The 13,154-nt window shown below is 38.5% G+C and overlaps 3 protein-coding genes across 3 annotated transcripts; 1 reads left to right on the top strand and 2 right to left on the bottom strand.

Moving 5' to 3' along the window:
• Positions 1–291: 291 nt before the first annotated feature.
• Positions 292–960, top strand: LOC103985759 (kunitz trypsin inhibitor 5-like). The gene has a single exon (XM_009403575.3). The coding sequence runs from the start codon at positions 313–315 to the stop codon at positions 922–924; it is 612 nt and encodes a 203-aa protein (XP_009401850.2). The 5' UTR covers positions 292–312; the 3' UTR covers positions 925–960.
• A 617-nt stretch (positions 961–1,577) lies between these two features.
• On the bottom strand, positions 1,578–7,000 carry LOC135612769 (uncharacterized). Its single transcript, XM_065109421.1, has 2 exons — positions 6,480–7,000; positions 1,578–2,774 (listed from the first exon to the last, which is right to left on the bottom strand). The coding sequence occupies exons 1-2, from the start codon at positions 6,850–6,852 to the stop codon at positions 1,870–1,872; spliced, it is 1,278 nt and encodes a 425-aa protein (XP_064965493.1). The 5' UTR covers positions 6,853–7,000; the 3' UTR covers positions 1,578–1,869.
• Positions 7,001–10,298: 3,298 nt separating this feature from the next.
• On the bottom strand, positions 10,299–11,125 carry LOC108952928 (uncharacterized). Its single transcript, XM_018826597.2, has one exon. It carries the CDS (start codon positions 11,092–11,094, stop codon positions 10,537–10,539), a length of 558 nt encoding a protein of 185 aa, XP_018682142.2. The 5' UTR covers positions 11,095–11,125; the 3' UTR covers positions 10,299–10,536.
• Positions 11,126–13,154: the final 2,029 nt, after the last annotated feature.

The following is a 13,154-nucleotide window of genomic DNA, read 5'->3' as shown; positions in this document are numbered from 1 at the left end:
TTGGGAGTACTGAACCTCCATCCATCATCGATCCAATCCAAAATGTGCAACTCCCACCAGCTTGCATTATTGAGTTAACAATCACCACATCTTGCTGCAATCTTTGACTACCAACACTTTTGTTTCGATAATCCAATCCTTTCTGCCACTGCCTTTCAAATAAGTCGGCTATGGATCATCGCTCCTCGAACATATACTACTGCTGAAGCTACCAAAAAGTCAACATCCTACTCACCTCACATGCGTCTCTGGTCAATGCATTTCTCGTCTCCTTCCTATAATAACTATGCAACCACAGCAACCCTTTCAGCTATGGAGCTGCTCGTCCTGCTTCCCATCTTCCTCTACGCGCTCTCCGCGGAGGCAACGATATTTGCCTCCGTGCGCGACACCGACAGGCGGAGCCTCCGCCCGGGACACGAGTACTACGTCCTGCCCCTCATCCGCGGCCACGGAGGCGGGCTCTCGCTCGCCGCCCGCAGCAACGACACCTGCCCGCTCGCGGTGGCCCAGGAGAGCTCGGAGGTGAGCGATGGCCTCCCCCTCACCTTCTCGCCGGTGAACCCTAAGGACAAGTACGTGAAGATGTCGACGGACCTCAACGTATGGTTCGCCGCCGAGACCATCTGCGTGCAGTCGACCGTGTGGAGGCTGGGGGACGCCGAGGCTACCGGACGGCGATACGTGGTCACCGGCGGCCTCAAGGGGGATCCGGGGCTGGCAACGGTGAGCAACTGGTTCAAGATCGAGAGGTACGGGGAGAGCGACTATAAGCTCGTCCATTGCCCGAGCGTGTGCAGGTTCTGCAAGGTGGTGTGCGGGGACGTGGGCGTGTTTGTGGAGGGTGGGAAGAGGTGGTTGGGGCTCAGCGATGAGCCTTTCCCCGTCATGTTCAAGAATGCAGCACACCCCGTCAGGCTCTAAACCTGTTTGATTAAATGCGCCGCACAATCTGCAATATGAGAACATAATCCCGGGGCTTTTTTTATTGCATATAAAGTCTAATTCAGTGGCATTCTAAATGAATCCAAAGAACGTAATTTATCTATTTTATAACAAGATCAATTTAAGAAAATAATACTACACCGTGATGAATAGTAATGGAACACATGGTCGCTGTGACATCAATGTCTTCTTTCTCTACCACTACAGACATTGAATTCCATAGTCTCTCTCTCTTCTTTGGGGATCGAAGATCCTAACACAGTCCATCACTCGATAACAATAAAACCATGACATTACAGTGTGCAATCTGGAAGAAATGATAATAATAATAGTCCCATCACCTGTTCGAACAATTGGATTGCAGAATTCCAAGTCACTATATTCTAGGTTTATATCAAGATTATATAATTTGGTCGACATAGATCAGCATCAACTTGCACCAACTCTTAATGCAATTGCAGTCGATATTAATAACTTAAGCATGAAATAAAAATGTAATGCCTACTGCATTCCAGTTTATTCTAATAGCCACAATAGAACTAGATAACAAGTTCCAAACCAGGGAGCTATTTAGTTTTAAATCAAGTCCTATTAAGGAAGAGAGAAACAGTTTCTTTTTAGACAAAACTATATTATATGAACGACTGCATTCAGAAGCTGGGATTTAAAGAGTATCAGTCTACAAAAGCCTGCAATCAGTCATCTACAGATTCTGGAAATTTACAGTCGGATAGGTTTAATAACATAAATACAACACCGCAGTAAACACAACTCCAAGTTCTGTCATCATGGTATTAACATATCTTAGCCACACAGAAAGGTATACTTACTTTCTTATGGCTGAAAAGGAATGACAGTTGATCATGGTATGAGCTTGTCCATTAGGCACTTGATAGGGAAGTGGTCATTGTCTTGGTTCATGTCTTAAAAGAAGACATCAACAATAATTTCATTTTCGGATAAGCTGCCATCATAATTTGTTTTACAGCATTCAGGAAACTGCAATCCAGCCTGCTGACAACCCAACCTTGTAATATGAGGGCATGATCGCAGGTCAACGTACTCCAGGGATTTGCAGAATTTCAACATGAAGCCTACGCCAGAAACTGTGATCTTCATGCAGTTACTCATCTTTAAAACCTTCAGTTGCGACTCAAATCCTCCCATTCCAACTGACTGGAAAGCCAAATCGGTTAGTTTGTCACAGCAACCTATGTCGAGAGCTGCAAGATGTCTACAGTTTGACAGCACAGAGTTCAAGGATGAGTCTGTAATGTTTAAACACCAGTCCATCCTTAAGCTCCTTAGGCTGTCGCAACAAGCAAGCGACAGAGCCTTTATAGATTCATCTGTAACATCGCGGCATCCACCAATTACAAGAGTTTCAAGGTTATGGCAGAAGTGGGCCAAGGAAAATATGGATTCATCACCAACTCTGAAACAGTCCAACAACTTGAGAATCTTCAACGATGATGACGCAACCTCAGCAATTCTTGAGACTCCAATATCACCAATTTTGGTGCATTTACTAATATCTAAAGAGTTAATATATCGACAACCATCAGCAAGAGCTGAGAGCCCAGTGTCTGTTATGTTGTTGCATCCTGCCAATCCTAGATCTTCTAGGCATGAGCAGCTCCTAGACAGTGCTTTTAGTAACTCATCTGTTACAGATTTTGATCCAGCTACATGCAACCTTTTCAAAGAGGAACAACCCAAAGCAACAGCCACCAATCCTTTGTCCGTAATTTTTCTACACTGGGAAACATCTAGGGACTGGAGGGATGGAAGGTCATTTCCCAGAGAAATCATTCCAACATCAGTGACACCTTTGGAACAGAAGCCACATAATCCATATTAGACTACTAGAATCTGAAAGCAAAACATTGTATTTTCTCTGATGACAGGAGAGGTGATGGCTGGAACAAGTATAATCTAATGTTATGTCCAACTTGCAAAATTCCATGTCACTAACAACTATAACAAGATACGAGTATGATATTGATACAATTTTAATGTCATAAATATGCTGAAAACAACAGAGAAACAACCGTAATCACAGACATCAAGAATCAGCCTGATGTGCCTAAGTATTACCATTTAGGCACACAAAATTCCAACAATAGAAGCTAAAGAAGATTCCAATTACAAGAATTAATTGTAGGATAAGGTACATGCATTTGTAATATATCAAGAAATGAGTTGACATTACTTGGTAAATGAACAATAAATAACTTATGAGAATGTGCAATTGAGTAGATAGAAACAATTAATTGCCCAAGTCATTATAGGCAATCTTTTCCAAGTGTTTTGTGACATTGAAAGACTGAAGTGCATTCTAAAGCTTACAACACGATAAAAAATTAACATTTTTCACATTATAAGATTCCATCTTTATCACCAAAGAGTTGCATCTATCAATCATTCCAGAACACTAAGAAGAGCATATAAACTTAAGAGTGGAACATTCAGATGTCAAACCATCTTAAACCTCATCTAGTAAACAATCATGTTTTTTACAATAATTGACTTTTTTTTACATAAATTATCATAATAAGTTCGTACCACCAACAACAATTACTTAACATCAAGGTCCATTAAGCGTAAGTACTATGACCAAGGCTCAAATAAAGAAGAAGCATTTGCCACATCTACAAATTTCCTATAAAATACCAGTATTTGTCGTTTCTCTGCATGTGCATAACCTAAGAATTAGTTGGATCATTACATAACTCCATCAAATCATATCACTGTTATCATTGAATAATAAAAAAAATCTGCACACCTAGTCAAACCTATAGGCTATCCATTGTTCTAAACAAAGACGACCCTTTTCAAATAAATAAAGATCTAATTTTAACTAATCAAATTAATTCATGATGTTATAACTGTGACCTCTTTAATTATTATTAATAATTCAGTTGGTGGGGTATAGTTGTCATTTGCACTAAGATTTTATCATGATAGCAATAACATGATTGATTTGCTAGTGTGAGGATGATTACATGGGAATTGAGTAAAAATGACACTATGCATGTGATGTCATTACTTAATTGGCATTCCTCGCTCTTCTTCCTTATGTTGATGGTGGATGGGAGATCAAGGAGTCCATAGGGGTTTCACCAAATGGATTGAGGTAGGCATCCCATCCTCTCTCCTAGTTTAATCTTATTATCATATCTCACATATTGATCTCACAAAATGCATCCCTAAACATTAATCTCACAAATATCATCCATGTTACCAATGTTTATGCTTTCCTCTCAAATCCAAATTTTTTAACATGTATCAATTGATATGCTACAAAAACTTACTATATATTGGTTTTTGCTCAAAATTTATGCTTCCTGTCAGAGATAGATGGATTTACAAATTATGTTCTACATGTGAAGTAAGAATCATATGCCAAACATCTTTTATGAAGTCTTTCTAATCATATTTTTATCATCATTTCATGAAAAATAAGTGTTATTAAACAAACAAAAATGTTATTGTATTCAGGTCCGCTGCCATGTCAATGATCCACATCATCAGCCATGGCATCATTGATCACTGACACACTAGGGTTGATCACTACCACACCAATGTTGATTTGTGCCATGTCAATGGTGATTGTTGACACAATAAGCTACCATGCAGTCCACACAAAATTTGTCATGTTATCACTAACCATTGTCATGTCAACATTGACCTTTGTTATGTCAGTATGATTGTTGACATAGGAGGCTACATATCAATTTACATGGAATCTAAGTGGACCAATCTTGAATGATCCATCCCACCACCTAGCTCAAATCGGTGCAATTGGGATAGAGTAAATTGAAACCAGATTAAATGACTTGAACCTGTCCTCTGTTGATTAAACCCATGCCACATTAAATCATGCATCCACATACATATACATATATATAACATATAAATTGGAGTCAAAAGAGACGAATAGCATGTGGCAAGGAATTTAATTTACAAAGTATAGAAATCAATCACGTATGATAGATTTTGTTATGCATTATATATTTAAATTTATTTACTTGCTCTTATAGCATTTATGCTTGAGATTTCAGGAGGTCTAAATCACTAGTTCTAGGTTGCTATAGAATTCAATATGACCTAATAATCTCATTCTTGTCATTTAACAATACTTGAAATTTTTTTACATTTTTGGATTTTTTGTATTTTTATGAATTGTACTTTTCTAAAGTTTTTGTATATTTATTAATTACCTGTACTTTGGTTTAGTTACTGCTCAAAGGCCTACACCAAGGCTAGCCGACTGACTTAGCCAACATAACCAACCCACTGATTGAGCCCGCATAGCCTGCTTGGCTTATGTAGAATTAAGCTTCTCAAATCTGGACTAGGTGCATGGCTTGGGTTCAATTAGGATGTGATTGAGTTCGATCGCATGTAATGATTGGGTTCAATCTGGTTGCATGGCTAGGGTTCAAAATCATGATGTGATTGGGTTCGACCATATATAATGACTGGATTCAAATTAAGTCAATTAAATAAGGTTCAATACTGTTTCAATTTACTCCAGCTCAATTACATTGATTTAGGCTAGGTGGTTGGGCTAGACAATTTAAGACCGATCTACCTAGATTTCATGCAAACTGTCATGTAACTTGTTGTATCAGCAGTCATACTAACATGACAAAGGTCAATGCTAACAATGACAACAATCAACAATGATATGACAAATTTTGTATAGACTGCAGTGCAGCCTGTTGTGTCTATAATCACCATTGAAATAACACAACTCAACACTGGTATGACAGTGGTCGGTAACGTGCTAGTGATCAACAATGATGTGGTTGATGACGTGGATCGCTGACATGACAACAAACCCGAATTCAACTATTTGTTTATTTAATAACACCTATTTTACAAAAATGATGATAAAAATCCAATCAAAAAAGACTCCACCTATTTTACTTCACATGCAGAACATAATATATAAATTCATCTATCCCTAACAAAAAGTATAAATTTCTAGCATAAAGCATGATATAGTGAGTTTTCACATAATATCAATTGACATATGTTAAAAAAATTGAATTTGAGAGGAAAACATAAACATTGAATTTGAGAGGAAAACACAAACATTATAATATGGATAATATTTGTGTGATTAGTTTGAGGATACATGTTTGTGAGATGTGATTATGAGATTAAATTAGGGGAGAGAGAGGACGAGACACTTACCTTAATCCTTTCACGATGCCCCCTTCATCTTTCGATGAAACTCACACAAACTCCTCGACCTTCAGTCCACCGCCGGGGAGACAAGAATGAGAAAAGCGAGGAATCCCAATTAAGCAATGATACCATCTACTTATTCCCTCATGTAACTATCTTCACACCAATAAATTAATCAAGTTGTTGCTATAATAATAAAATCATAGTGCAAATGATAACTATACCCCCAACTGAATTATTAATAATAATGAAAGAGATCATGGTTATAACACACGAGATGAACAAGCAACCATCAAAAAGAAGAATCTCTATAGTGAAAGACCAAAAGATCTCACCTTTACAGTTCTGGAGATCGAGGACACGTAAATTCCGAAATCCAGCGGCAATGACAGCAAGATCTGAGTCGGTAACTCCAGGGTAGAACGACCTCGAGGCGGATTGAGAGAGGTCAAGCTCAAGGAGACCCGGAAACCGGTCGGTCATCCGGCGGAGCATGGCGGGGCCGGCCCGGGCCCGGAGGCGGCGGCGCTCCGAACTCTGAAGGCGGAGCCAGCGCTTACAGACGAGCCCGAACAGGTCCCTCTCATCTTCCTTCTCCAGCCACGCGAACACAGCCCGAAGCTCGTCGTCGGTAAGGGCGTCATTGATGCAGATACTTGCCCCCTCCTCCTTCGGCCGATCCCCAACATTCAACCTCGCCGGGGCCATATGAGATCGCGAAACAGAGGAGTGGACAGGATTCAATTGGGCGCCCGCACGAAGAGAGGATTAGGATTTCGGTGTGAGGAACCCTAATCGTAGCCGGCCCGGTCGGGCCTCCTCGCGGTTTCTCTTCCCCGGTACGTCTTTTATCTGACGTTGGCGACTGACGCTAAATATAGTCTTTTAATTCATCATCCCATCGGGACACCCACATCATCCAAACCGTCAATCTCACGCCATCTCTATGATTTGGATGGTAACGCGCAGCTAAGTTAGACGATTATGATCGGTGTAATAATAACGTGGATAATTACGCCAAGTTGATTGACGATTCCGTAACTCGGTCGGGTTGGACCCGGTTGACTCATAACTTACTCGGCTGAGTCACACCATTTCCTTTCAGATATAAACGGCAACTCCCTCCAAAGATGCCATCTTCCTGTCGTCGGCTACCCTCCTCTTGGTCCTCGCAGGGCAAGAGATCTCCACGAATTCGTCATTGTTCTCTCCCGAAATAGTACGATTCAAATATTTTTTTTACTAATATTATTCTTTATGTTCCTCCGTTCGTGATCGATTGATTTTTTCCTTACAAACCCTAGCTTTCGGTTCTTGATCTCCTTTTTGTCTTTCGAATCTTTATTGAAGTAGTTTGTGACGAGTGGAGTTATCTGATTGCTTGATTAATATATTCATATCAAACATCGGATCAATACAAGCGGAGATTGCGGGGCGGAGAACACGCTGAAGTCAGGGGATGTTACACCGTGCGAGGAATGCGGATACCGCATCCTTTACAAGAAGCCCACATGGAGAAGTATGTGTTGTCTGGTTCCCATTATACTTACTGTTCACTGTGCTCAAAGGTTTTAATTTGTCGATGGAAGAATTAGTCAAATATTTTATCATTTGGCTGACATTTGAACACCCTGGAACTGGAAATTGGCCGCCTAGTAATTGAGATTAGGAGTGCTTAAGATCGAGTAGATGCTCCAGTAGGTCCAAGGGATTAGTGGTGCATGACGAGGTAGAAGAAGATCTGAGAAAACATTTCTTGAAACTAGAATGGCTTTTAGTTTGTCTAGCAATGTTGCCTTCAGCAGAGCTCAATGGTAGGAAAGGACCCATGCTACCAAGTCAAAATGTTTCGAGTCTTGTGGCTTGTTGTGTTAGTGTTGCAATGCTCCTATCTGAGTATATTTCTCCATGAAGTTATCACATATGTATGCTCCAGTAGGTCCAAGGGATTAGTGGTGGATGAAGAGGTAGAAGAAGATCTGAGAAAACATATATTGAAACGATAATGGCTTTTAGTTTGTCTAGTAATGTCACCTCCAGAAGAGCTCAATGGTAGGAAAGGACCCATGCAACCGAGTCAAAATACTTTGAATCTTATGGTTTGCTGTTTTAGTGTTGCAAAGCTCCTCTATGTCTATATTCCTCCATGAAGTTCTCGCATATGTATTCACTATTAGCCCGATAGTTGTTGCCAATTAGACATGTTTGATCGATGAATTGGAAATTATCCTATACTGGAGGACTTGTTTCTTCATCCTTGGGTCATCAGTGTTAATTAATTATCTCGACTAACACATCTTTGTTACTTCCCACGTCAGCTAAATTAGGATCTTACTGATGATATTAGGATGTTAAACTTTTTACCGAATGGTTTGTTGTTTCTTCACTAGATGATGAATTTTTGAGTTGCTATATGCTAAAATAGATTTTCATGTCTATTTAATATCCTTGTAAACTAAAGCCTTTCGCTATTTCTGGTCATAGAAATTTTCGTTCCACGAACCAGTGTTGCAAAACGTTGTTGAGTTGGTGTAGACTCCCAAGATTTTAGTTCTTTTTGAGGTCTGATAAATAAGTACCTGAGTCCAATATGCCTGAGATTTATTTTTCTTTTTTGAGTCAGATAAGTAATATGTTGAATAAAATCTTAATTGAATTGCCATATTATGTAGTATGTTCATACAGTGTTGCAACCTCAACCTCTTTGTTTCATGCTGATAATAAATATATGGTTCAAGTACAAAATATGACATGTAGCTATTTTTCCAATCTGCTATATGGGCTTGTGATGCTTGTTAATATAATTGCTGGTATGGCTTCACTCCTCAGTCAAACAAATGCTAACATGTTCCAATAAATATACCATGACTCTTGACTTCTTTAAATATATCTGTAGCATCACCAATGAGAAACTTTATTAGATTTCAATTGCATGAATCTATTTTATTAAATGGTGGATTACATTCGATATGGTTGATCTTAAACAATTGGCACATTATGATTCATTACGATTGTTATGATTCGTGACATCATGATAAAGTAGTAGTTTATTGCTTTCTTTTTCGTCTATTGGATGAGCGTAATTAGGTAGTCTGAAACACCCCACTGTTACATCAAGTTCCATGATCATCCGCCCAAACAGCCTTTACCACATTGTTTTGAGCTCTGATGAGCAGAGTAATGGATGTATCATGCAATTAATGTAATCTAGTTTATATTATGCTTTAGAAAGCAAAAAAAGAGAACTTATGCTGCCTCAGAGATAAGCTATTTCTTGAAGTTATGCAATCATTGATGGCCCAAGAACATTCATCACACTTTAAGATGGCAACATGAGCTTGAGATGTCTCTCCAACAAATTTCTTACTTTGATCATTATCTTATTTGTCATTTACAGGCCTCTCATCTTGACTTCCGAGTTCTTCGGTCAATCTAGTATAAGCTTCAAGGACTTATTCAATACGTGCTTCATGTTGACTCGAGGTGACATGATGACGAGGATCCAACAACTCGTTCGACCTATAGCTTCCTCATTGACCAAGGCTTCCAAGTCTTCTTTCACGAAGCTGACATTTGATTTCCATGGCACCCACTCTCGTAGTTAACAATGTCTTCGTTTACGCGTTGGAACAGCAGGATTTGTTGGTCATCGTCAATGGATTCCATTCATCGAGTAAGATGCTTACTTGCAGGTGACCTACTAAAAGCCAAAGGGAGCAAAAGGCTGCAAGAAGAAAACACTAGTTTTTTTTTTTGCAGTCAATTCAACTCCGAAGAAAAAGAAGAACATGATTCAGCAAGCAGGAAGGACAAAGTTGCTGAGGTCGTGCATCGAGTAAGCTGCTTACATGCAGTAAGAGGAATCATGGAGTCTTATTTCAGTTCATATCTGAAGAAGGATATAGCTGATGAGGTCACGCATCGATTCATATGCTTAGTTGCAGATGAGCTACATATTGTGACCCATCTGCCTTGAGAGAGTTGACTAATTCAGCAGCTAACACCACCTACTCCAACTTTTAATTAGCCCATGTGATATCATGAACGCAGAAGATCTGATATATGTTCCAGAGTCAACGCTATAAATTGCATGGAATCATTTTGGATAATGTCAATGCAGTTTTACCATGTGGAAGATGTGGTAACCTCGCCAAACTCTTTGGAACAGCAAGAAACATTCTGAGCCCAACTGAGTTTATTGTTCTTTGCTAACGAGTGTTACAAGGAGAAGGATCACACATTGAAGACTTGCAGCTTCTTCTTTACACCATGATGATCTCATGCACATGAAGCCATATATGTACACACAACATGGACACCACCACTGCGACTGTGTTACCAGTTCACGAATGAATCGAGAAGAGAAACGTAAGCTAAGTGGGAGATCGACTGCTAGGAAGACCAAGGAAGCATGGCCAAGCGTTGGCGTTGCTGCGGGTACTCCTCATGCGGCTGGAGCCGGAGGCTGTCGTGGTGCTTCTTGATGAACGCCTCCGCTCGCTGGAACAGCTCGTCGTGGTGGACCACGAGCACTTCCCTTCTCCTCCACCCCATGGCCTCCTCTTTCACCACCAACGGTGCAGCCTCCTCACGGTGGTATTGCTGTCTAGGCTCCACCATCTCCTTTGTGACCTCCGGCGGCAACGGCTCGGGTTCACGCGAACCAGCTCGAGAAGGAAAGGAGGTGAAATAGCCGGCGGAAGGGACGTCACCCCACGTCTCCGGCGAGTCAGCAGCAAGAGGACGAAGTAAAGAGAACTCAAGAGACTCGTCGGCGTCGCCGGTGCTGGAGAGCTTCCAGATGAAGAAGACGATGAACTGGGAGATGATCCAGAGGTGGCGCAGGGAGAGGAAGAAATCCAGAAAGCAAGGGAGCAAGAGATCCGCGACAAGCGTGGCCGAAGCCACGCCGAGAAGGATGAAGCTTAGCTTACCGATCCAATGGATCATCTCCTATCCCTTCCTTCCTTCTCCCTCTACTTCGAGACTGTAAGCAAGGGGTGTTTACTTATAGGTGGGCTTGTGAAGTTTGCCTCTCATATTCTTTACTGTACACACTGCGGTGATTAGGTTATTTGACTTGACCATTAAGTCTACGCCAATGTCCATAAAAAATCTTAGGCTCAAACTAGAACAAAAATCCTATATTTAAAGGACAGGAAAAAGTTGAAGGATGAGAATATTCTTTTCCTTGTAATTTGAATGTTGCAACTACAATTAAGAAATCCCCATTATTAAAGAGGAATTAAATTGGAATATCATGGTAGCATGATTATGGGAAAATTGACATAATATGGCTATTACAACTATAGTAAATCTTCACAAATTTGTACTGCCTTCTATGTATTGATATACCACAATGTCTGTATATGGTGTCCAACGTTTGTGCATATACTTAGGAATTGAAGTCTTTTTTTTTTCTATGTATACCATCAAAGAATTTCTTAATTCAGTGGCTGCTGTGATGTACAAGTTACGACTATTTGTCTGTCTCTACAATTTCTATACAATGATATATATATGTATATATTATTCTGTGTGGGCACAAAGTCAACAGCATGTCTGCTGAGAGCTGAGAAATATTAAAGGAAAAGAACATGAACAACTGTGGAGACAAAGGTTGTCCATTGGCTTGCTTACCCAGTCCAAGCTTTGAGAGGATGAGTGGATGCTTCCTAATATTGAATCTACAATGTCTACCATAAAAATAGTCTTCCTAATCATGTTTGGTTCATAGCAGTCTGTTCTCATCTCTATCACTTTGTTCACCATCTCCAAATGCACTCCTAATTTATGGATCTGTTACTTACTATTGTATAATTCTTTTAGAAATTGATTCCTATTTTATTGATCAATTTGACTACTATATAATAGTGTGTCACCTGATCATTTATAAACATGATTTCTGCTAGTTTCTACCCTTCTATTAGCTCTAATAAAAGAGATAAAAATTCATGACAAAAAAGTCAAAAAGCTCATTACTATTATTATTATTATTATTATTATTATTATTATTATTATTATTATTATTATTATTATTACTAGAATAAAAGAATGATACATAGCATAATTTATTTATTTTTTATTTACACATGTAATTTATTCAAGTACAAGAGAAGATATTTGGACTTTCCAAGCTATCAGTTAAAAAATGTATATTTTTTTCTATCCATAAATTTTACGATCTGCATACCAAATGAGTTGTAGCCGTATCCAAATATCATAATCTTCTTAAATACATTTAAAAACATATAACATTTTTATTAAGAATTATTTTTTTCTATTCTTTTTTCTTTTTTTGATACAATATGTGGATCCAATATAATAAGTCTAACATATTAAAAAAAACCACATTTTTCAGAAAAAAAGTATAATCTCAAAAAATAAAGCTTTAATACATTAAAATAAATACTTTTCTGAATCAATAGGATTATTAACAAAGCTTCCACTTGATAAAGTGTTTACTTTTCTATCCAAATCTGTCCCAAAATAAGAATTCCATTAAATAGTCAGGTATATCTTAGAAAATGTGATCTTATCATATATTATAAAATGATAATGATAGAATATATATATATATATATATATATATAGTATCTTGATCTTTATATTTTTAAGAATTATATTGAGATCCATATATTTATGAAAGTGAATTATATTGACTTTACTAATAAAAATACTGTAAAATTTATCATTTAGCATGTGTGACTTTAGCGCCGTCAACAAATTAAGTTGGATAGATCTCTCATTTGACCAAAAATGGGCTTACCTTTCATCATATAAGCATTTCTGATTTGGTTAGTGAAAATATAAAATATTACACTATTTTTGAATATAATAAAAATAATATAATATAATTTTGTTTTTTTAAAAAGAATTCAAAAAATATAAAAATGATTATTTGATCCTAAACAATTCGTCTCCAAGTGGTTCATATCTAACTCCAATTTAAGTTGTTATGTAACCAATATATTGGAACAGCGAATCCTATACGTGTACGTTCGTCCCCG

This window comes from Musa acuminata, chromosome BXJ2-5 (genome assembly GCF_036884655.1).
Source record: "Musa acuminata AAA Group cultivar baxijiao chromosome BXJ2-5, Cavendish_Baxijiao_AAA, whole genome shotgun sequence".
NCBI lineage: Eukaryota > Viridiplantae > Streptophyta > Magnoliopsida > Zingiberales > Musaceae > Musa > Musa acuminata.
This window is presented reverse-complemented; position numbering and strand designations above follow the sequence as displayed.